At 38.2% G+C, this 26,259-nt stretch overlaps 1 protein-coding gene across 1 annotated transcript in view; it reads left to right on the top strand.

Annotated features, from left to right (window-relative positions):
• The first annotated feature begins 1,157 nt into the window (after window positions 1–1,157).
• itpr1b (inositol 1,4,5-trisphosphate receptor, type 1b) overlaps window positions 1,158–26,259 on the top strand; it is an 88,253-nt gene continuing 63,151 nt past the window's right edge. The window contains 13 exon segments of the mRNA XM_051947784.1: window positions 1,158–1,366; window positions 2,573–2,686; window positions 7,101–7,171; window positions 17,798–17,913; window positions 18,038–18,124; window positions 18,961–19,119; window positions 21,294–21,392; window positions 21,542–21,625; window positions 21,844–21,990; window positions 22,213–22,317; window positions 22,529–22,573; window positions 23,308–23,462; window positions 26,090–26,189. Coding sequence (XP_051803744.1) covers window positions 2,595–2,686; window positions 7,101–7,171; window positions 17,798–17,913; window positions 18,038–18,124; window positions 18,961–19,119; window positions 21,294–21,392; window positions 21,542–21,625; window positions 21,844–21,990; window positions 22,213–22,317; window positions 22,529–22,573; window positions 23,308–23,462; window positions 26,090–26,189 — 1,260 coding nt within the window. The 5' untranslated portion in view covers window positions 1,158–1,366; window positions 2,573–2,594.

Raw genomic sequence — 26,259 nt, 5'->3', positions numbered from 1 at the left:
ATTCAACTTTATTGTCACTGCATAGAGTAAAAGAGCATAGGTATATGCAATGTGATGCAGTATTAACAGAATGAGGAGTATAAACAGTGATCTGGACATGCCAAGCATATGAATACAATAAGGTGTAGATAATATAGATGTATTAAATAAAAACAGTATAAAGATACATAAATGTAAATATAAATATGGAGACAAATGACAGTATGAACAGTATAATTCTATATATTTATTATATTGGCACATTGAAATTATTTGTGCATTTCTTTAAGTCAGCTTTGTAAAAAAAAAAAGTAAGCAGTAAAAGTTAGAGTGTGTGGGTATGAGAATGTAATGAACACTTTTCATCATAATTTCACTATATTTTCATTATAATTACTGAACAGTGTCAGCTAATGAGGGTCAAATAAAAATGCAGAATTCTATTCTTTTTATTATGATTTTAAAAACTTACTACAAATGAGTAGAACATTTATTATACTTTTTACCATTTATTTATTTGCGTATTTATGTATTTACTATTGCAATAATTATGATTAACCCTAACCCTGCCTGTGAAATATTTTGCAAACTCTACTGTGGTAAATACATAAAAAATATTATAAATATTACCATTTTACTACATGTGTGTGGTCTCTTGTGTATTTTTATCTTTTCATATTGCAGCATATTCCTCAAAAAACATGTTTTTAGTATCATTCCATTTAAATTTCCAAGTTACCTGTTATACTTTCAAAGTAATATTTGCATTACTGTCTCAAGCTCTTTATCACTGATAATATACAAGAAATGGGGAGGTGCACAAACTTGGAGGAACAAAAATATAATACAAACAATAGTACAAATTATTATTCTTAACCATAATGACAAAAAATAGCATAAAAGCTCATTGATTCATGTAGGGGTCATTTTTGACCCACTTAGAGAAGAGTGTGGGGTCCAATCACTTGTGTATCTAAGGGTTAAAGAATCTGAGTTTATACTGTCGGATTGGTTTTGCACCGCATTTAGGAACGGCAACTTTACATTTCATTTCAATACTGTGTGAGCATGTTGGCAAACAATAATTCTTAAATCTTGAATCCAATGCCTAAAGGACTACATTACCCAGAGAGCTTTGCTGCAGTATAAATAGTAACGAAATGGGCGTTCCCGCAGTGACATGTGGAGGAGGTAAGAAGAGGATTGTTGCCGAGGACGCATTCAGCTGTCAGAGATAACGCCGCTCAGGCTGCTCTTACCTGGAGTTTCACTGCCATGGACTTAACCGAGGATAGCGCTGTGGAAATTATCCTGTGCTGACCCACTTCTTCACGCGTTTCTTTCTCTCTCTGCGTGTCTTTTGACGCCTTCTTTCCATTTCTGCCAGGTAAAGTCCTTGTGTCTGTGTGTAGTTTTGTTTTTTTCAGCTCGAGCTTTGTTCGTTTTGTCACTGAGCATCCCTGTCAAGGAAGTAGCCCACGCGCTCATTTGTTTCTGTTGTTTTGCTGCAGCTCGTGCGGTTAAAAAAAGAGAAAAAAAAAACAAAAGCGAAAAATATGGAAAATATTTGATATATTTAATTAAGCTGCAATGCTTGTATCTCAGAAGACAGCGCCACTAGACGATTAAATTACTTGTCATAGTTTGAAATTATGCTGCACACAATAAAATGGAAAGTTTGTATCTGTGTGGAGAAGAGAGGCTCATCTGAACCTTTAGCTTCGTGTTGTACCTATAGTTATTATATATATATATAGTATTGTTAAATCCTACAATGCTACATACACTGAGTTTGTATCACATTCCACTATAAAACAACAGTGAAATTGAGTTTAGTTGTCTATTTTTCCAAAATAACTTCCTTCCTAGCTAAAAAAAAAAAAAAACCCACACACAGACACCTATTAGTCAACTTTACCCTTTCTCAGTGGTGTTTCCTTCACACAGACTGGTATTTTTACAACCTGGAAACAGATTTGTGACCTAAATTTAAGATGTTTTGGTTTCACACAGCTAACTATAGCACAGTGCACACAGAAACTTTATTTTTCTTTCATCTCAGGTATTTCTCATTGTTTCGTTTCACCTCATCAGGTATCAGACTCGAATTGGTTGTACAGGAAAGCTTATGAGTCATCCTGCATGTGTTTTAAATCTAAAATATAAATTAAAAAGGAAGAATGGAGAGTGATTAGCTTTATTACTCAGCCATGTATACAATTTTGACTTTGGACTATTGTTACCGATCTTACAGTAGGTGGTGCTCTGAGGATGGGTTAAAAAAATCATCTAGTCTGAACTTACAAACGAGCAGCAGTAGCAAAGTCAGTGTTAGGAGAGTCACAGAGGTTCATCTGGAGATTATATCCACTGCTGTTCACCTAAATCATCAGCCAAATGTAGTTTTACTTGATTAATGAGGCATACAACATAATACATTTCCACGGTGCTATTGCTGAATTCTGTGTTGATCAGTTATTCAGCTTGTCATTTCAGAGCAGCTTGGCAAATAATTCATAATGATCCAAGGATTTGATTGTGCTCTACTAAATGTAATGATACTTAAACAACTTTTATTGTAAATCTTTTGCAGGTGCCGTAAACCCTGAGAGACCATGTCGGACAAAATGTCCAGTTTCCTCCATATTGGGGACATTTGTTCCCTTTATGCGGAGGGCTCCACCAGTGGATTTATCAGCACTTTAGGGTAAGTCTGCTTTTAGGTTTTTATGTGGGTTTTCATGACTCTCACCACCTCCACTCTCCACTTTCCTCATTTTGAAACGTTCCTGGTTAGATTGCTGGTTAGATGAAGCTTCAGACAACATTGTCCCAGTGTGCAAAACACACAGCTATTGCAGAGTACAGGCTACAAAACAAACACAGTGACCCATGTAATGATTTACACAGTTGTTGTTTGGAGCCAAAGGGATGGTTGTGCAGACAGGCTAGCATGATGGATAGATTCATGTAATGGAAGGATTTAATGTCCATGTTTGGTTGGTGTCAGTTACTGTCCACATAAGCACTTTGGATTTCTTTGGTGATAAAGTGATTTTAGTGAAACACATGAATCTTTTAGAATATTTCTAGCAAAAACAGAAGTTGTTTTTAGGTGCTTCCAAATAAGATGAGGTATGCAGAGAAATAACAATTGTACTAGAGAGAGAAATGAAGGATTGCAGACAATCTTTAATTAGACTGAAAACCCACCACCCCCAAAAGCTATGTGGACCTGAGCTCCCTTAAGACTTTCAAATATCTCATTGTTTAGTTACAGTGGTAACGAGCGGTCGACATGTTTTCTTCTTCCGGCAGAGTATTATTAATGCTGAATATTAGTAACCGATTGGAACCGATATACATTTACAGGGAAATGAAAATCTTGTTGTCAAAATTTGGAACAGCACCAACACAGACTCTCTTTTCAACACTTATCCTGCAGTGCTGATATCCTGTCACTTGTGACTTCACATACTGCTGTCAGCAGGGCAATACTCGTTGGTGCTTTAAAAAGAACAAAATAAACAATACAGATAATCAGAAGAATGCTGAATGTCAGATCTGATAATCAGCCAGGCTGATAATCAGCTGACCTTTATTAGAGACCATCAGCTACTTAAGTGTAAGTAACAACAGTATAATAGGCAGAGCTTACTGTATTTGCTCTGTTGTAGTTTTGCATTTAACAGCTTTTCAAAGTCTCACTGTTTTTTTTTTAAGTAGGAATACAATTTTTAGCTGTATTTCTATGTTGGTGGTCAGATTGTTTGTCTGTTTGTTTGTTTTGCCTTTTTACTTTAAATTTATTTACACCCACTTCTGTACCGGTTGCAGTTATGGTCACCGCAGTCCAGACTGAAGAAGATTGTTTGCCTTCAAATGTCTAGTTTCATTTGAAAAACAAAACAAAACTGTGTGTAGGATGTTGTGACACTTAGCAATAAGGCTGCAGATTGCTAACAACTGTTCAGGGGAATGTACAGTGGCTTTCACCTCAATGCAAAAATGTCCCTCTGAAGAGCCATGGTTTAGTTCATCCATTCTAGGCTACTGCAGAAATGTATCAGTGCACTTCAGTTCGATTCAATCCCATTTTATTTAAACAGCGCCAATTCACAGCATATGTCATCTCATCGACCTTGTGAATATTGAACAGAGAACCTTGGGATTCCCTATGAGCAAGCTGTCGGTGAAAGTGGAAAGGAACAAACAAACAAAAAAAGAAGCCCTTTAACGGGGAGAAAAAGAAAAAGTCTGACAGAACCAGGCTTAGGGAAGGCGGCCATCTGCCTTGACTGGTTGGGGTGAGAGTGGAGATGAACGGGGTGAGCTCAGTGGAAGAGGACACGTTCTTTTCTTAAGCAATTTCCCCTCCTGGATCAGTAAAGTATTTCTGATAGTGCAGATATGAAGCGCTCACTCTAAGCTAACAGAAAAAAATGCATTAATGGAATCATGTTGATTACTACTATGCTCTAATTCGACTGGTCGTTCCTTAAATTCTACACACATCAGTTAATCTGAAGTGTTTTTTGTTGTTTTTGGTTGCACAGCAGTGTACTGAATCTAAATAACAATGTCTGCCAAATGTTATTACTTGAGAAGTGCTGGATCCTGTAGCTGCCTCTTTCCTTTAATTTCCTTGGTGTCGTGCGCCTTGACTTACTCGGTCTCTTCCAGCTGCATGCATTTATTTAAGCAGTTGACATCTCTCCTCCTCCCTAATTGTAGGCAAGGAGTTAAAAGTGTATCTTATTATGTAAAAGTGAGCAATTCCTGACTTACAATAGACAATCACAGAAATAAGAGAGGGCTAAAAGAAGAAGAGTAGACGGTGATCACTGATGTGGATGTCCTTTCCTAGTTAATCTGGCATTTTAGGTTCTGTATTCCAGACTTAGCCTCTCTCTCTACCCCTTGCTTCCCTTCTTTTTCTTCCCGAGGGAGTTTATTTTTCTTCTCCTAAGGTGAAAATTAGTGCAGCATCTGTATTTACCTGTCCTCCCTCTTCTTTTAAAGTGCTGCAATCTCCCTCCTTTTGCCATGTCACCACTCCATTTACAACTCACCAGATGCTGTGCCGAGCCCTCTTCTCTGTCAGCTTTCTCAGACTGAGCTCTTTCACAGTTTAGTGTTGTGCATCACACACCACAGAATACAAAGGTGTATGCAGCTTTACAGGCTACCACCATGACAGAGCTCATTTGTCAAGTTCCCCATCTTGTGCTGTCATGCCGAGTAATCACCCCCTCCCACCCCCACGACTGCTGTGAACGCTCCCTGGTAAAGAGGAGAGCTTAGAGGACGTTCCTATAAATAGCATCGTTGTATTGGGTGTTGCTTTTGCTGTCAGCATCCTGAATGACCCCTAAGTGACAGTTGGAAGCACCTGGACCACCGCTGGCACAGAGCAGCTGGCAACCAACATCTGAACGCAACCGTGGTTTTCTGTCCCTGAATGCACGAGCAAGTTTCTTCTTGACCTTGGATAACAATGACTCATGAAACTCTCATTCCTTTTGGACCTTGGCCCATCAGTGCATCAATGTGATCAAGGCTATAGCTCTTCCTTCCTACAGAAAACATTCTCACAGCCATGTGACTTCTTCCTTCATCATAACAGTGCTCCTGCGGTGCTGTGTATACTGCATGAGCTATAAAAAGATTGAACTGACTGGACCAGCTATAGCATCATACAGAAATGTTTTTTTGTGCTGATCTACTACCTCACTGTGTTCCCAGAGGTTCCCCTGAATTCCTTGAAATTACAGTGCTTTTGAGTTTTAAAAAATGTTTTATCAACATATTCTCCATAATGGCGCTAAAATAAAGTATGTTGAGTGAACAGAGTCATTTTGCCATCACTACATTTAAATTCAAGTTGAGAAAGTTTTTTTTTTTTTTTTTCTGCAGTGTGGTTGTTCACATCCTTTGGAATATAGAAGTTTAGACTTCCTGCATCTCTAGTGTTTGTTTTAAGTTTTACAGTAAAGTGTATGTGAGGAATGGGCATAACATGTCAGATTAAATGAGTTTGTAATATCATATGTTAACATCACTGTTGGTGAATTTAAGTCAACTCTTGCACTTTTGGTCAATGTTTTTGCTTTCAGATTTACTTTATCCAGATCATTTTGAGGGCTGGGCCAATAAGATTTAGTCTTTAGTCTTCAATTTCGTTAAACATATATCACTTATATATCACACTAATTTAATATAATTAAACCAGATATTGTGCTTATTCTAATGGTGTGTGGTCATCGGATTTCAAACCTCAACCTAAAGATCATTATAATGTTTCATAAAATATCATTAAAACCTTTACTTCTCAATGACAGTTGACCTTCACGTTAAAAAAAGAGAAGAAAATGAACGAACACAGCTGCAAAGTCACAGGTTACAAATGCTGTTAAGGAAGGGAAGACAAGGCTGTCTTAATCCAAAAGTCTTGTATTAAAACAGTGCAGGGGGGTCTGCATTGGTGTGGGTTTTATGTGCTGGTGAGACAATGAAATAGGATCCAGTAATTCCAGTTTGAGTAGAAGACCTGTAGAATCTGGAGGCTTGTCACATGCTAAAATACTTGGACAAAATTTTATAACTCTGACATCATTGTAGCTTCAACTATTACATCTTTTGCTATGGCAATTGTGAAGTAGAAAAAATACAGCATTTATGTGGTTCAAAGACACACACACACACACACACACACACACACACACACATTGCTGCAGATATTTGATTGATTCATTATATTTAATTTTAATTTTATTACACAAACTCTGCCCTGGAAACGGTTTATTTTTCTGTAACTAAATGCACTATTGACTATAGAAATATAATGATGGTAGAAACCCAAAACCTGACTGACATTTAAAAAAAAAAAGAACTTGCCGATTTAATACACAAGCTGCATGAATTGGCAAAAAAAAAAAAAAAAAATCCAGATTGCGTGCTTGTTTATATAACTTACATCCTCATTCCATTTGAATTTTGTTATCCCACCAATTTCACTTTGATTTATGCATAGAAACTAGAAGCTTTTAAATCATATATGGAGGTTTAGTTTCAAATTTACTTGACTAATTGATTCAATAAATTGATGACTGTGTTCACAGGCTTGTGGACGACCGGTGTGTGGTACAACCAGACACTGGTGACCTCAACAACCCACCCAAGAAATTCAGAGGTAAGGCCTGAAAACCTCTCACTTCTCCTTTGATAACTGGTGTCTTAAGTCAGTTGTAATCATTGCTGCCTATTGCATTCAATATACGACTGAAAGTTTAATCACAGTGCTGTTTTGATAAAATTTGAAAAATTCCGTATCAACACATAGAACGCACCTAGATAAGCATCATTATTCTTTATTTTTAAGAAATCTAACACCAGCCTGTTGCACGTCAGGGTGTAATATGATCGTCCAAACCATGACTACACAAGAAATAAATACTGCATTGTGGCTCCCTTGTCAATAAGCATTTGTAGTTTGTGCATAGTTTTGTTCATTGTTTTTAATTTGGATAAGCATTTTTGGGTGATTTGTTTTGTGCTTAACGAGGGTTGGTCAGAAGATCCTGATGAAGAAGTGTATTTCTAAGTTTTTGCTTCGTATTGGTTTCTCATGCTGTTTGATCTTTACTAACAAGCAACTTAAAAGACGCAGAGTGAGTGGCTCTGCTGTGTAATAGCCCCTTTTGTGTTCAGAACAGCTTGAATTCTTTGAGGCCTTTTTTATTAACACGGTATTCAAAATGCTCTGCAGTGATATTGCTCCATGCTGACTTAATCGTGCTCACAGATTTTAAACCACACATTAAGTCTGTGACCTTCCAGTTCAACCAATAGATGATGCACTGTAGTACAGTTTGGAAGCTCTTTAGGATACTTAATTTCAATTAAGTTGAGTTTGTTTTGGGATGCCCTGATAGCAAAGTGAGGAGGCCGCATATCATAGGAATCCAAATGTCGTAACCAGTGAGCCTCCAGTTCGATTCCCCACCAGCTTTCCCTCCTCTCTGTCTTATGTTCTTTGTCTGTCTCCACTGTCCATCTAATAAAGGCACAAATGGCTAAAAATAAGTGAAATGAAACAATGCAAAGATGTTCATGTGATGTGCTGGTATAGTAGCTTGTTGAAAAACAATTGTGAAAAAGGAGTGACTGTCGCCACCAGCGCCTTGTTTGTGGCAGTGCCTGAGAGTGAATTCAGATATGTTCTCTATGGAGTAATAAAACATGACACCCCATTACACAACCAACTCAGTTTGACACTAATGCATCCATAAATTTGTCCAGTTTCTATTTCATATTCTGACCCTCTCATCAGTCACTACAGAAGTGGACATCTTACTAGGAGACAAGTCGTGTCGCTAATTCACCCACTAAATGTATTTTTAAATTGGCTGCTTCTTTTATGCAATTGAAAACACTTTGAGATGTTTTGGCAGGCTTCTAAATCAGGTCTTGAGTTGCCAAAATGATTTCTATTTGCTTAGAATAGTGTTCCCTGCAAACTGATTGAATTGGCCTTGCAGAGCCGTATCTAACATGTTCCTGTAAAGTCACAATTGATGCCGTCATATGTCATCTTTGACTGGCAGTTACCAGGAGGAGTATAGTGCACACACACATCTTGGCATTCACTCCATCAGATTAGTGCAACACTTGAGCATCTGCTGCTTTGAATTCTATAAACTGAGGTGAGAACCCAGAGTTTTTCAACAGAACTTTGCCCAGAGCCTCAATCTGGCTCTGCCGGCTTGCTTTCTTCCCATGGTGAATCCGGCTGCCGTCTTTTCCCCAGGTAAAATATGCACATGCACCCAGCGCTCTATGGTCCAGTTCTGACACCATGTTTCGTCAGTGGGACCACACTAGGGTCAATCTAGTTTTTTTTTTAAATTTTTTGGACAATTCCTGATCCTGTATATACGTAGTCAAGAAAGGCCGCTACTCGATATTTGGAACTGATACAGGGTGACACAAAAAAACGGGAACTTTTTAACAATCCAATAAAACCAAGAGTGATGGAAGAAAAATATTTTCTTCATAGTAATTGAAACCTTAAAACATGCCATTTAAGAAACAATGATGGAATTTTAATTTTTTGTAATTACTTCCTGTAGATGGCGTCCTCCTGTACGAATGCATTCTTGAAATCTGCTGTTGAGATTCCTCATAGACCGCTGCAACATCTCAGCTGGGATACTGTGAATTTCATCTGAATTCTCTGTTTTAACTCATCCAGAGTTCTTGGTCGAGTCGTGTACACTTTACTCTTGAGATAGCTCCAGGTAGATTTCAAGAATTCATTCGTACGGGAGCACGCCATCTACAGGAAGTATTTAAAAAAAAAAAAAAAAAGAATTCTATCATTGTTTCTTAAATGGCATGTTTTAAGGTTTCAATTACTGTGAATAAAATATTTTTCTTCCATCACTCTTGGCTTTATTGGATTGTTAAAAAGTTCCCGTTTTTTTGTCACCCTGTATACATTAAATGCAATGTTTTACCACCATGTGATAGCAGAGAAGCTGTTATTCATTACAAGGCTTCTTCATTATTAATCATGACTATAACTGAATATGTAAAAAAGAAATGGGAGTGAATAAATTAGGACGCTGTCCTCTGTTTATGTGGGACCGACTGAGGCTGATCGGTCTGATTCCAGCAGTTACGTCTGCTGTTCTTCTTTATTTATTATTTTTTTAGCTTTCACTCTTCTATCATTTTTATTGTCCACTAAGGTGCATATCCTAAAACCACTATACATTAATGTTTACCAGACTCTGTCTCAGGGTGATGTTTGGCTGCTAGCAGTTAGCATAGCCTTGTCCACTGTCAGAGTAGCTAATTTCCTGGTTTGTGGCAACAGCTTAGAAAATACAGATACCGATAATCAAAAACGCACCAAATATTGGCCACAATAATCAGCCAGGCAGATGATCGGTCTATCCCTGTCTGGTACTAATCCCTGCCTCCTGGAAACAACCTGCTGTTCTGGAGAGGCTCTGACCCAAGTCAAAGTCACTCAGATCCTTATGCTGCCAATTATTTGTTCCAGAACATCAGCTTCAAGAAGTGACTTTTCATTTCATGTCTAGTATATCCAACTAGTTGACAGGTGTTATTTAATGAGATAGTCAATCATATTCACTTCACCTGTGTTTACCTGCAAAATCACTTTATTGTGTTTTTGATGTTGCGACCGGTCATGTATGTTAAATATAAATCTGTCCAGTTGCTCAACCCATGTGTCAGTACCAGGGAGCGAGAAATGGCAGAACACTTATTTAATACTCAGAGTTAACAGTTTCCCAAACACTGGGCTCATATTTTTAATATGTACTCTTGTAGGCTGTGTTTCGAATATGCAAACATTTGTAGCTTGGTGTGAATGTTAAAAAGACAGAGAAGATGCAGTTTGACACAAGAGGAGTGGATGACCACGTGAAACCATGTGTCACTTATTGATTGATTGATTGATGACTGACTGTTTTCTGGTGGCAGTACCACACTGTGCTATCTCTGTATTATAGTTTTTTTCCTATTTAATTCTTGCCTTGGATTTCATTCTAGCGTTCTTAGATATGTTTCTTGTCCTCTGCAGTTTCTTTACATTGTTTGTATATGTGGAATGTTTTATATGGATGGAACCCAATCCAACTGACAAGACTCAGTGTTATTATGTGGATTTATGTGATAGATTTGTGTTTAGCACATGTGATGCTGTTAGATCTTCTTCGAGGATTAATGAAGTTGTTCTGATTCTGATTCAGAATGAATAATTTCTTTTAGGCACAATGCCAAGCTGAGTTAAACACAAAGCCCATCATCCTGCCACTGCAGCTTAACTTCTAATAACCCGACAGCATGAACATGTGCAAAGATTAGCTAGCAGCAGTGCGTCTAAAAATACAATATGTTTTCCTTTTGTGAAGCCCAAGTGTTGTTCTATTGTTAATTTGACTTCAGGCTGTCTGAGCATTTATACTGTGATACTCCATGATATATGTGTGTCCTGTTATATTTTGACCGATTCGAATTTAAAGGAGTGAATTCTTAGGACTTGGTGACTCGATAATGTAATAGCTGGCAATGAAAGTGTATCTTAATGAATGATGTCCTTCTTTACAAACTGTGCTTGGATGTCAGCTGCTTGAAATTTCCTTTGAACCACTGTTTCTTAACTGTTTTGCCTCATGACCCTGTATAGCAAAGCAGTGCCTTTTCTATATGTGACTCTTATGTGACTCTGAGCTGGGACTGTATTACTGCATTCAAAAAGTAATTCCTATTGAGTAGTTCCTCTTGCATAACTCAAGGTCAAAGCAAAGACTCAATAAACAATACAGGTTTCAACTGTTTTTGACAATCAATGTATTGATTTTGCAGGCTGTATTGTGTATTTCTGTTGCACTTTTATGTCATTCCTGCATATTTTAAGGTGTTTATATTTCGCTTTCCATTCTGCTGCGGTTTAATACAGCACAACCACAATGTACAGCTTTAGAATATCCCACAGAACTGAGTCAATGCTCAAGTAATTTGTATAAGTCTGAGCATTAGCTGAGCATTTGTAGAAGCTTTGTTATTTTCAGTTAATACGCTGAATGTCATTACATGTCTCAGGTGTTGCTGATGTCTCTGCTGTCTTTGTGTCTGTTTCTGGAAAGAAATGGTTGTTAATGCACAGTTATTATATTGAATGTTTTGTATCCAGTATTGCCGTTTACTAGACAGTATATCAGCATGTTTGTATATGTGGTTGCAAATACATTGCTCATTATTTCCAAAGTGCAGAATGTGGCTGTTCATCGAAAGTCGGATTATAACTGCGACAATACCAAGACCTACGCCAGACCAAAATACGATGCTGATGTTTGAATAGTACATTGTGCACTATGGGAGCTTCATCAATGCGTGGCTGTAAAGATATGAATACAATTCTTTTCAGCAATTATATAGGGAGTTATACAAATCCATAATGTAACCTATTTTTACTAAACCAGCAAATTCAAGAGCTGATTGAAGGAATAGCACAGTGGAGCTATGTAGCGTCAGTAAAATTGTAAAAAAAAAAACAAAACAAAGGAAATCTATCCTTGTGTTTAAAATAACTGAGTCACTAGTGCACACTCTACTTCATACATTTGTCATTTGAGGCTTATTAGAAAGATGTAAAAACTTAGTGGGGACCATCTGCTGAAGTCACAACAGCCATAGAAAAGTGTAAATTTCCTCTCTGGGATACTATACTTTATATGGTTTTTGTACAAACTAGAACATGCCATCCAGTCACATTTAATATTTCAGCAAGTTCACGAATTAAGTCCTATTAAGTGTAACTAAGATATTTTTACTCTCTCCCTCCATGGCTACTTGTGAATTTGCATTATTAATCAACAATCTATATTCTGTTTGTGTTTTTATATTCTGTTTGATGGCTTTCTGTGTTGATGCTGCTTAGGAGTCCTGTACATTCAGAGGGTTAGGTGTGGCTCTCCTGTACCAGGAAAAATTCTACAAATTGGTTAGACAGCAGATAGCTAGCAATGTTCTATAGATTTAGACAAGGCCCTGCATTTCAAGTTGAGGACGCAAAGAAATGACCTCACTTACTCACTTCTAACTGAGCCAGTCAAATCATATTCAAATCCGTGGTCCAACGCTGTACAGTGCAGTAAAAACAGACTAAAGTACGCTGACTAAATGTGCCAGTGATATCAAGCTATGGCAGCTCTTATTGTGTGACAATGCACAGTATTCACAACTGCAAATGGCACTTTGCTAATATTTTAAAAAACACTTTTATTTAAGAACACAGTATCCACATTAGCTCACACAGTGCATTTAGACATTCGCCTATCAATAGCGGTGAGTTAGGCTCCACCCACAGGTAGCCAAAGGCCAACTGAGGGCCCCAAAAAGACCTAGAAATGACCACTGCTCTTCAGAATACCCTAAAACTCAGCATTGTTTTTCTTCTGTTCCCCAGAAACATGCATGCCAGTAGATCACATGAATGTTTTTTGAGAAAGCCAAGAACAGACAGGCACACAGGCTGAGGGATTCATTCATTCAGCTGCTTAAATGCTATGTGATGTCTGTGTATGAAACTGCAATTGTTGTACTTTGCTGCTTCGTTGTTGAGCAGGAGTGCACTGCTTGTTTTGCACAACAGGAAACCTAATAAACTTTTCTCAACTTGAAATGGTTAACAAACAATGTTGAAATAATGATTTAATTTTAAAAAAAAGACAAGATGAGGACTTTGAGTTGTTATGAATTAGTTGGAAAGACAATTTGTTCCGAGATAAATATGTTAGTACTGCGAACAAAATTCTATTCATCTCCATTTTGTGAAGGTAATAGCAGAAATGATAAAAGACAGATGCTCCAAAATCAGACAAACCACTCTCATAACTACATACCACTAAAGGAGGTGAAGACAGTTTTTGTGGAACAGTGGTTAAGTTACATTGATCAGCCACAACTTTAAAACAACTTAGAAGTGAGGCAAAGAACATTGATTAGCTTGTTTTCAGTTGCACTTGTCAAAGGGTGGGATATATTCAGCAGCAAGTAAACAGTCAGTTCTTGAAGGTGGTGTTTTGGAAGCAGCTGTTTGTCATGTTTCTCAAGCTGTTTTGGAGCATCGTGCATTGTCCTGCTGAGAGAGTTCTGTTCTGTCTTTGTTTGGGTGGGTGAATGCCAGCCCTCAAGACTACCCAGCTGAACATGTCGTTGTTATGAGATGACCTCTATCATTAATGTCCCCTGTCCGTGGTTTTAATGTTTTAGCTGTTCAGTGTGTGTTGTATATTAGTTATTACACCACATTAAAAAGTATTACACTGAAGTAATAGTACAATGATGCTAAATACCACAGTATCTTTTGTGAATCTGAGAAGACCGCTGGCTCAGTTCACTGTAAAGAAAGAAACGACAAACTTTTATATTGTCTTTCTAGGCACCTGTCGGTTAAAGTCAAACTTGAAAAACATAAAGATCATGTTCCACAATTAGGTAGTTTTATATTATAATATTATTATTTGTGTGATGACATCTGTTTACGAGGATGAGATCTTTCCCATAAGAGTGAATCTTTAACACAGTGGGTGATTTCATTTGCCCATTTAGGTGTTACAAAGCCCTGAACACAATAATATCCCTCGATGATGGTTCAGTAGATTGAGTCAATCTGGTATTTGATCCAGCTGCAATTTTCCTGTAATGATAACTCAACAAAATGCTCAGCCTTCCTTTCAGTTAAGTGTCCAGCGTGAGTCAGAATTTACAGGGCAGGTGGGCCTTGGCCGTTAGATTTACAAACCCTGGCTGTGTTGAAATAACTCCAGTGCTGGCTCACACTCGGCAGTAAATCTCACATCTATAAAATGCAGCATAATATAGAACTGTTGGACATCTTTCAAGTCACTATATATAGACCAGATCTTAAATATTTGTACAGTTACCCATATAAAGAGACTAACAGATGTTAAAAGGACTATCTCCCACACAGTTCTTTCAATACTAACACAAAACTACTCGAATTGCATTATTTAATTTCCAGTGAAATGTGTCAAAGCAGAAATCCAGATAAACAGAAAATGTGAAGTGTCGAAACACTTGTATACTGTTCAGAATTTGTACACTATAATAAATTACAGGACACTGCATAGTGCCGTACATACTGTATTAAATGGACGTGATTCCAATCAGTCCCAAAACAGCCTACTTCACAATCAATTAGTTAAATGTATGATAGATGTGCTGGAATGACTACAGAGTTTGAGGTTAAAAGATTGGGTTGCATTTTGTATCTCATGTTCATGTTTTACATCACGCATTGTTTTTATTTTCCTTTTTTAAATTGTTTTTGCTGTGGAAAACATCATTTAGCAAATACATCAATTAACCTACATGATTCTCTTAACAGACTTATCCTCTGCCAAATGCCTCTCATCCCATGGAATGTCCTCCAGTTTATTTTCTTCTTTTTTTCCATAACCCTAATTGCTCATCCTTGTCAGACAGATGTTTTCCCAGTGCCCCATTTTCTTTATTGGTCCTTGACCTCCTCTTCCTGTCCTCCATCTTCCGTGCCCCATATTTCCAACAGAGGCAGGGACTTGCTTTTTCTGTTTTTTCTTGTTTTGTTTTTTTTTTTAAATTAATCATCACTGTTTTAGTTCCTCAGGTCCTCTGTTCTAGCTAACATATATAGTACAGTTACTATACTAGAGGATGAAGTGTATTTGTTTCAATACCTGATCTAACCCCATAACATTCATTATCTTTGTTTAAAGTTTCAACATAACCATTGAGTTTCATTTTTGTCTCAGCTATTATTGTAATTGAATTTATTTACGTGTTAAAGATACTATTATGGAAGTACTTTCTGTTTTTGAGAAACTGATTTTGTTTGGCAATTTAGCTTTCAATAATCATTGCAGAAACAATTAACTACTGTATAAACCAGTGCAATATATCACTTAAATGTCATATAGATCAAATCAAAATAGCCTTAGTCAAACAGCAGGTTTTTCCACTTTTGCAAAATTAGAAACTAACAGTTTAGATTTAGTGTATTAAAAATTCAGGCCCAGTAGTAGGAACTGAATGCAACTAAGGACAACACACCTAATTACTGGTCTTTTCCACCATTATTTTTGATGTCGGGTTTAATCCTACCCTGTAGGGAGGATACTCGACTTTCTTTGTTTGTTTTGCCATCCTTTAGAGGCCATAATGCTTATTTGTTCTTTTTCTCAAGGGTGGTGTTGTTTTACCTGTCTTTTTAAAATACCCTGAATAGGTTCTGTTGGATTCAAGTCAGGCAACATTTTTCTGCCAGAACTCTTGTGTGCTTTGGATCGTTATCATGCTGGAAGGTTCCTTATCTGCTCAGCTTCTACAGACTGGGAATCATTTTGTCAGTCAGTGTTTTAGTATATCCACAAACGTTCATGGCGACATTTGTAAATGTCATTTCCCCAAACACGTTTTTGATCTTATTCAGCCCCATACTATCACACTCCTATCTCCGTGCTTCACTGCTGGGATTATGCGTTCACTGTGGCAGACCTTTTCCATCTAAGCTGAATTTATCTTGGTCTCATCTGAAAGGAAATGTGCTCCCAATAGTCACCAGGTGTCTCTTCATGTCATTTAGCAAAGTTTCATCTTTCATTTTGTTGCCAAAGAGTCAACAAAAGTTTTTTTTCTTGAATACCCTACAACAAGGTTGACATTGTACAGTGTACGATGTCTTAGCTGTCAACAAAACTCAGAATTCCAGTGATAACACCTGTGGCAAGTCTGAAGCCCTGGCCCTTCACTTCAGTTGTGTGCATTACTGTCAACTGTTTCAACTGATTTTTATGTACACTTGACATCTTTGTGAAGTCTCAATCAGATATTTCTTTTCTTTTTTGGGGGGGAAAATTCTTTTTCATGTTGAGCCGTGAAGCAGATGTGCTGATAGACACAGCCAATAGGTCCAAAAACTGAGCAGGTTCTGGTGTTCACAGATCATTTTAGAGTCATGTGCAATCAGTTAGGCTGATTGGAAATCACAGATCTGCTGATTTTTATTTCAGTGAGTGATCTCATCTTCTTGCATGTGTGTTAGTGATCACATTTATATTCACTTTTGTTGTATTACTTTTGTTATACTTTAGGGACTATAAAACATTCTGCTTGACCATTCAGAAAAAAAAAATACTTACTGTTAGGAAGCACACTTTGGAATCATTTGACATTTAAGTGATATTGCAGAGGAGTTTGCTCACTTCTGCTGTACACTGTCTGGTGCTGTCAGAGTGCTTGTCATGCAGCATGTCAGTGTAGACGCATACGACTGGTTTTAAGCATTTAAAAGCACTGAACCTGTCAGAGATGAAGCATAACATGCAGCTTTTATCTTTTAGCGTATGTAATACCAGCCATTCCTGTACGCTCTTAAACCATTATATTGTTGGATTGAGCAAGTTAAACAAATTACCAAATGTCTTTTTTTGACTAACCAACTCTTTGTCATTAAAGTTTGTGTGGGTGAGATGAGGACTGACTGTAGATGGTATGTCTGAAAACATCAGCAATGCAACTGTCCTTGACAATCTACCAAAATTTTGCTTGATATTCTGTTGTCTGTTCATTTATTTTGTAAATATGCTTACAGTAGTACCGTATATGTTAAGTCCATGGTTAGAAAACAGTGTATAAAACGAATTAGCCTCTGCAAAACATGAATATCTGTCGCAAACCTGAACAGTTGCCAGGTCGGGTTGGTTAACTGTCCAACATTCATCCTCAAATCTTGCAGCTGGTGGAGAAAACATGTTATCATTCCTGCTTGTATCGTTAGTATGATACCGTCAAAAGCAAATTGTGCAGAAACCCTGGAGAGGAGTGTTCAGTACCATTTATGCAGACAGTGTCAAGGGTAAAATATATTTAGTTTTCTAAAACCAGCTGTGTGATTGATTTTATCAAAATGCATGCAGTTGCAAGTACTCTATTCCCAGCCTGTCAAAATGAATTGTAGTTCCACACTCACATCTTGTCATGGGGTTGTCATCAAGCTAATGCCCTGCTGTTACTGAAAACATAGTCAAATTGCCAAATTGTTAACATGACATGCACTATTTTCAGTCAGTCTGCCATCGTCTAGAACTCTGCTTTATTTATTTGAGACACTCCCTTGTTTATTGAGGTCAGCCAGAGAGGTATGCGTGAAGACTAGAATTAATGCCAAATGATCAGGTTTCACTTTTTACCTCTCTATTTTCTTGCTGTCTTTCCCCAGATTGCCTTTTCAAACTGTGTCCTATGAACAGATACTCCGCACAGAAACAGTTCTGGAAGGCGGCAAAACCAGGAGGCAACAGCACCACGGACACAGTCCTCCTCAATAAACTTCATGTAAGACCAACATAAGCTCAATTAAATCTTAATTGCTGTAGTCGAAAGAAGTTTCCCGATGTCAATGTGAAAAAAAACTAATATGATGCATGTTTCCTTGAGCATCTCTGTCTCTGTGTATTAGCATGCTGCTGATCTTGAGAAGAAGCAGAATGAGTCTGAAAACCGGAAGCTGCTGGGAACAGTCATCCAGTATGGAAATGTCATCCAGGTATGTTCAAGGACCTGTGCGATAAGGTGATTTGCTTAACAGCACAGGTGCAAAACGTAGCACCACATGTGACACAGTGCACTTGATAAAGTTGACCATAATTCGGTTTTAATCAGGGAGAAGTTTTAAATAATTGCTACGGCACAGAGATGTGCTATAAAATAATCTGCTATAAAGTCTGATCTTGCTTTGCTCTTTGTGCGGGAATATTTTGCACCCAAGTATGAGATAATACAAACCAAGAATAGTAATGCATTCCTGCATTGTGACATGCACAGGGGAGACAGTATGTACAGTGTAGGATGTCCTAGTTGCAGTGATCTGTCATTCCAGCAATAATGTCTGCAGTATTTGGCTCCTGGTTTGTATAGGAAACATTTTTATGCATACATTTAAGTAAAAGGTCTATGCTGTTTTGCCAACTCCGAGGTTTAAATGAAGCGTATCACACTGTAGGATTGAGCTGAGGATTTAGTCAAGTTGCCCATTTGTACATACATAAACTTATATGATTGAACTCTAGAGGGTAATAAATTACATTGAACAGGTATGTGGTTTACTGTTGATTGTTGGGGGAAAATAAACTGCAACAGTGCCCACCACAACCTTTTTTTGGATAGGAAATGTCAAGTACTTATATAATATAATGAAGACATAAAGACGGCAAATATTTCCAGAGATGTATATTTTTACTTAAGTGTTCCCTTGGGGCCCATTGTGCCAGTCTTTCTTTATTTATTCAAAGCTCTGTAATTATTTCCACTGTCTGTCTCATGTAATTGTTAGTAGCAGTGTGGCTTGTAATTGTGTGATTCTGTTTCTTGTTTTTCCAACAGTTGCTGCACTTGAAAAGCAATAAATACCTGACAGTGAACAAGCGCCTACCTGCACTGTTGGAGAAGAATGCCATGAGAGTGACTCTGGACTCGGCAGGAAACGAGGGATCCTGGTTCTACATCCAGCCTTTCTACAAGCTCAGATCCCTGGGAGACAGTGTGGGTAGAGCTGGGTGTGGGATTGGAGTTAATTGTGCTCAGTAGGAGAAATTAAGGATATATTTTTAGACTTTGGGGGTTTGAAAACAGAAGTCACGTGGACTCCAATGTAACAAAGAAAGATTCATTAAAAGAGGGCAAATAGCCACATCTGAGCACCTTTTATTTAGATAGAAATGCTCCACTTACCAAGCATGATGAACTGTAGACAAACTGATAGCTATCTGTCTTTTCAAGACTGGGTTTGAGAGTTGTTTTTCGGGGTTGGACAAGATACAGTGTGTCCTCACTGTCAACAAAGCATGCAGCAGTTTGCTTGAGACAGAAGTGCATTTTTAGATACACAAATCTGACTTCCATTTCCATTACCTGCGCAACATCAGACTTATGAATAACCCAAAGTACTGTGTTAGTGCCATGATGGGTTACTTCCATGTTACTAGCTCAGTTGCATAAATAGATAAGGCTTCAGGATCAAGATCATATTTGCTATAATGAAAAATTATTTACATTTATTAAAAATGACACTAAATATTAAATAGTAGTAGTAAATAATATATGATTTGATTGATTTTGGTCACTTATTATGGAGGTAATTTTGATTTTACTAATTGTAAACATCAGAGTCTTGGCAGGTATTTGGTAGTGCTACAGTGTATATCAAAGGTTGCATAAAGCTTTTTGTAGCTGCCAAATGAAGCTGCATTAACTTGACTATAAACAGGGACAAACAGAAAATTCATGACTGAATGATCACCCTGGTCAATTTTCCATAAACGTCAAGACAACAGGCTTGTAACAGTTTTGTATTACGTGCAATATGACTCAAGTCTGAACTGTATGCAGTCACTTTAACTGATTCAACAAGCTGTCATGGAGCTCATGACTCAATCTGAGGACAGGATCTGTTTAACAAATAAATGAACTATAACTTATAAACCGAGACTTTGTGTGTGTCAGCTGACCTGCCTAAAGTAGAGAAAAAACAGTCTGTAGTTTAATGTGCCGTTTCATCCTGGATTATCCTGTCCTGAGTGTTGATGAACTTTCTATTAGTTTATGTTTAGTCTTTCATTTATTAGTACTGTTCAGTCTCCGCATATGGTGAATATGGTGTATATACTGCTGCTCTCTCCATCACTGTTGTGACCATGTTTGCCTGAAGCTATGAAGAACATTATTGTAAAGGTCATTATGTCTGAATGCCAGAATGCTGTCACTTTAATAGATTGATAAACCAGCAATGTTACTTATCCAATGTCATAAATGATGACACTCTAAACAGAGCACACACTACATTGGCATAACCTCTGGTGCTCATGCTGTGGTTTCTTCCTTCTAGTGGCTGATGGGAGCTGATAGAGTTAGGCTGGTTAATTGACTAATTAAGTTTCACTTTATTAATCCCTTTGGGGAAATTTGTCCTCTGCATTTGATCCATCCTACCTGTGTAGGAACAAGAGGCAGCTTCAGTGCAGAGTTTGTAGACTCTAAATCTGACACTAATGTCTTTGTCAGTGACAAGGGCTAAATCTATAAGCTGTGTTGTGATTCTGAGGGAACATGAAGGCTGCTCACTACCTGTCAGCTGGAATAATTGCTGCACAGAGAATAGTGATTGATTTTCACATATTCATAGTGACATTTAACATCATCTTTAAAGTCAGGTGCATTGATTTAATGGAGAGATGAGTAAACTGAAACTGTGAAACTTGGTGTGACACTGCTTTTTGAATATCTGAACCAACACACTGTGGATTTCTTATAGAGTTCATTTTATCCATTGTGGAGGCAAATACAAAAACGCTATGACCAAAATGTTGGTTAGATTAAATGTATTTTACTGATGGTTGTTGGCTGCTCATGTTTCTTTGTGGCAAATGGGAAATGCTCTGGGTTCAGTGTTAGTCTCTGTCAGATCCAGTTCTTTTAAACAAATTGCAGCCTACAGCTCCACCTACTGCTTATGTAGAGGCTGGCATCATCTATTGTATTGGCATCTTCCACACAGGGATTCCCTTAGAAAAAGGCTATTTGTTTCAGTGTTAGAAATTTGCATTCTGTTTCATTGCATTTCATTGACTTATAAGGTTACTTTTGAATTTCTGGAATTTATCTAAACCAAATTCTCATCTGAATGCTCCATGTTCTGTGTATTTATTTTACTCCTGCAGGTGGTGATTGGAGATAAAGTAGTCCTTAACCCTGTGAATGCAGGACAGCCTCTGCATGCCAGCAGCCACCAGCTAGTCGACAACCCGGGGTGTAACGAGGTAAACCTGCTGTCTTACAGAGCTGTGCAGCACATATGACACAACACAGATTCCATGTTCAAATGATTACATATAAAACACATGGTTAAACGTTACTAAATGAGAGTATGTGTTCTTTTAAAATGCTCACACATTCCTGTCTCTTCCAGGTTAATTCTGTGAATTGCAATACAAGTTGGAAAGTCGTTCTGTTCATGAAATGGAGTGACAACAAGGAAACTATACTCAAAGGGGTTGGTGCTCTCACTTTTTTGTGTGACTGGCAGTAAGCACTTTTCACAATTTGTTACAACTTCATGACTTGTGACAAATTAGGCAGTAAATGTGTTAAAGCTATAACATTGAAAATGTGATATTTGATTTTTAAAAAGTGTTTTTTTAGTCTCTTGACTCAGATTTTGACTTGTGTGAGACATTGTTCATACATGTGTGCATTTGTATGTCATTGCAGGGTGATGTAGTTCGGTTGTTCCACGCAGAGCAAGAGAAGTTTCTAACTTGTGACGACCACAGGAAGAAGCAATATGTCTTTCTCAGAACGACCGGCCGGCAGTCTGCAACGTCTGCCACCAGCAGCAAAGCACTGTGGGAAGTGGAGGTTAGTACAACATGTTCCTCAGATCAAAGCTAATTCACGTTGTCTTTCATTGTTTAGTGAGTAAATAACTAAATGCATACTCACCTCAAAAGTACCATGCTGTAACCCTGTAGGAGTGAGAACACAATGTTCTTTACATTCTTTCTGTGCAATGTGAGTTATCATATCTACTAGTAATGCAACCTATTTGTAAATTCTTTCCATGACTTTTGCCATTACCAGGTTGTCCACCACGATCCATGCAGGGGAGGTGCAGGCTACTGGAACAGCCTGTTCAGGTTTAAGCATTTGGCTACAGGGTGTTATTTAGCTGCTGAGATGGGTGAGGTGTGTATCAGCATTTTTGACTTCATATTTGACACTTTTCACTTTGTACCCATGCATACTGTTAATGTACTTTTATATGTTTAACATGAAACTCTGACATGGTTGGTGTACAGCCATGTGGTACAGACATTATTTCATGAATACACGTTGCAAGGACCATAATACGAAACTAATAATGCTGAGGAGGATGTTTGTCACGTGTATTTATCAGGTGAATCAAGACTTTGAGGAGGAGAGTGCTGAACAGCGGTCCTCGGTGAGTAAGCCTGATCTCCTCCCTCTGAGTGCCTCACAACGTCATGCCAGTTGCCTCACTGTGATTGATCTTATCTGTTAAAATCTGCTTCCTGCTCTAGGTGGTGGACTTTACACCCTTTAATTTCCAGGTACTGTCATAAAGTCTTTACTTGGCTGCAGCAATGTAGCTTTAAAAAAAATCTGCTATTGTCATGTGATCAGGCAGTATTTGCTGCTTTCTTGTCCAGTCTCTCCTTTGGCACTTTTAATGATTAACAGTACTCTTCATTTAGGATGTGTGTGTGTGTGTGTGTGTGTGTGTGTGTGTGTGTGTGTTTGCTTTCATTTTACTAGCACTACATTACCACAGGGTGTCACCATGCCATCATCTCAACTACGCACAAGATACACGTCTCAAAGGAAATCACCATTAGGTGGCAATGTTGCTAACAATGACACTAGGGATGTTGTGTGAATCTATAGTACACAACAAGTTCCAGCAATTTGTTGTGATAATGGAAGCAGATTTCTCTAATTTGTACAACTTTCACCAAGAATGTAAATGTGAAAACAAAATGTGAAATCAGCTTCAGTGATGACCAAAAGGTTATGGTGAAAACCTGGAAACTCTTGTGCCTCATTATGGTTGAAGATTGAGCCCATTGTGTTAGCGGTTTAAGTACATTTTTGTTCCTTCGTTGTAGTTTTTCAGCAGTAGTTTGCTCCTTCTTACGGCATGTTTTCTTTTGCTAGCTGGATGCAGATAACGAAGCTTTGCGAGGCCGCCTGCGAGCTCCACAGGAGAAAATCATGTACACTCTGGTGCCTGTTCCTGATGGTATGGACATCTCCTCCATCTTTGAGCTGGACCCTACCACTCTAAGAGGCGGGGACTCCATGGTGCCCAGGTATAAAAAGAAAACTTTGCCTAATAACAAATAACAGATGTACTTTTTCGGTAACTTCTGGATTCATTACAGTTCATATAATATCCACACATCCATCCATCCATTATCTATACACCACTTAATCCTCATTAGGGTCATGGAGGGCTTGAGCCTATCCCAGCTGACTTAGGGTGAAGGCAGGGGACACCTGGACACTAGTCTATCACAGGGCTACACATAGAGACAAAAAATCAGACTTATATTCACACCTACAGACAATTTAGAATCACCAATGCACTCAGCATGTTTTTGGACTGTGGGAGGAAGCCGGAGTACCCGGTAAAAACCCACACATGCACAGGGAGAACATGCAAACTCCACGCAGAAAGATCCCAGGCCGGGACACCAACCAGGGACCTTCTAGCTGTGATGCAACAGTGCTAACCACCAAGTCACTGTGCAGCCCAGTATTGAAACAGAAGTAGAATATTTGTACAAAACATAGAAATGTTCACATATTCAGAAGAAGATAATAAAAGCCCCTACCACTGATGTACAAGCAAGACGGCTAAGAAGTGTTAACAATTTGAGACACAGTTGATGTCAGAGACCTTTAAAGTGGAAACATGCCCAGCCCTTCAGTGGAAAAATAACATTAGGAAGGAAGGTCCAATTTGTCTGGAAAATGTTGAATGGCAAATATCTCAGCATCACATTGTCTTTTCAAAAAGACCACAATGATGTCAAGACTGCAACAGTTCAAACAGTGACAAAAGTAAATATTTGACTCATGTGTGTTGTTGAAGGGGAATTTTGGAGCATCAGTGTAAAGGCAATTTCTGACGTCATGAGTGTGGTTGGTTTCACAATTATGGACCAGGGCCAGTTTTGCTATGTGTGGTTTGTTATGTCTGTTTGGCCAGGGGTAAATTTCTGACTGGTCACTTACAGCAGAGTTTTTTCCCAGTCTTTTGCATTGGTTGAATCACATTTTTAAGACACTGTTAGGAAGTCTGGAGTGTTGAGTATTTATTTATTTTATTGTGCTTTCACTGACTCCAGAATCTGAATGTGTGTGTGTGCTGGTTAATTTAACATGATGTGATACTTTCCAAGGAAAGTCCCAATATGGAGTGAAACAGGAAATCAATCAGGCATTTGTGCACAAAAATGGAAAAACTTTCAGTTTCAAAAATTTTTTTTGAGGTCCTTATTATGTGTTTGAGCCGCAAAACACATCATCTGGCAGAAATGTTTTGTAAGGAAACCTACTCTTTACTCCCAGGTTAGATTAAAGTGAGTCCTTCTGAATTATAGTTCTAGTGCAGCAAAATCAGTAAAACTCAACACATTATGCAATATTTCAAGTACTTGTGAATGAAAGCTAAGATAAAAGATAGTCTTTGTCAGGTGTTGCTATCTGATCTGAGCGATTGTATTGTCTGTAGTCATCCCCCAATTTGTTACTTAATTCTTGTTAGCAGTCCTGTGTGAGAGAGAATGAGTAGTTCTAAAATCACAACAGTGTAATTGTCCTTGCCATGCCATCAGATAAGAATAGAGCCTCCCCACCTGGTGTAAAAGCCTCTATTGTGTCACATCGTCAGGTGCGTGTCTGCATGATGCGGGCTACTGCTGGTAGCACCTACTGGTAGCACCTCCTGCCCCAACCTGAAATAACCCTGTCCCTTAAACTTTAGCCAGGGGACTAATTAATACCAGCAAGAACCGGTACACAAAGGTAAGCCTGTTAGGTTCAGCAGGCAGTTATGTAATGCCTGCCGAGAATATGACTACTGTCTGTGCTGAAGGCCTGACAAACTACACACACTCTTACTCACACACACACGTGGAGCAGGCTGGACGCTTAGAGAATGAACAACGTAGTTGGCTCAGACTTTACTATGTGTAAAGGTTTAGTGCTTAATGGAGGAGAGATGATACTGTACAGGTTACTACTGGCTAATCTGTAAGAATGCCACACACTTGGCTGAGCAAGCAGCATGCTCAAACCTAGACAGCCTGTTTACATACCAACCGTTATCACGAGACAATTTGCAATAAATCGTGTCCTTTTGATCCTCATCTGTTTCCGTTGGCACTGTTTCATGGAGATTTCGATTTATGGTCTTCGGCCCTTAGATTGTGAAATGTGCTGCGTGTGCTGAAGTTGATATCTTGGCCTGATAGTGGCTTTAGATGAAAGGTTGCAGAAATCCTGAGTTTGGGGTGTCAAGCTTTACAACGAAGCTGCCAGTCTTGAGCTTGAGCTGACAATGCCCCCTAATATTTGTCTTCTGAGTTGTTCCCTACAAATACAGGTGGAAATCTTTCTAAAACTCATTCCTTAAAACTTTTTCTAAAAGCTCTAATAGGGCATTGAAATTTATGTTTAAAAATAATAAAGGAAAACATCGAGTCCAAAGCAGGTTTACTTAAAAAAAAGACGCTTTAGTGATGCTGATCATCATTCAGGTTTAAATAAGAGGCAAGCAGTCTAACTTCTCCATAACTGGTCAGATTTTCAAAGCTATACAACACCTTTGTGCATTATCACATCCCATTATGATTTGTAGTTTCAATTGCAGCCTCTTCTATTTGAATTATTCTTTCTGTTTTCTCATTGCAATTCCATCCGTTACTTCTAGGAGCTCCTATGTGAGGCTAAGACACTTGTGCACAAACACATGGGTCCACAGCACAAACAACCCTATTGACAAAGAGGAGGAGAAGCCTGTTATGTTAAAGGTGAGTTGCTGATGTGTTGGCCAACGTGTGCAACAAGGCAGAAGTTTCCTGAATACTTACACGTAAATCG

Source organism: Acanthochromis polyacanthus, chromosome 5 (assembly GCF_021347895.1).
Source record: "Acanthochromis polyacanthus isolate Apoly-LR-REF ecotype Palm Island chromosome 5, KAUST_Apoly_ChrSc, whole genome shotgun sequence".
Classification (NCBI taxonomy): domain Eukaryota; kingdom Metazoa; phylum Chordata; class Actinopteri; family Pomacentridae; genus Acanthochromis; species Acanthochromis polyacanthus.
This window is presented reverse-complemented; position numbering and strand designations above follow the sequence as displayed.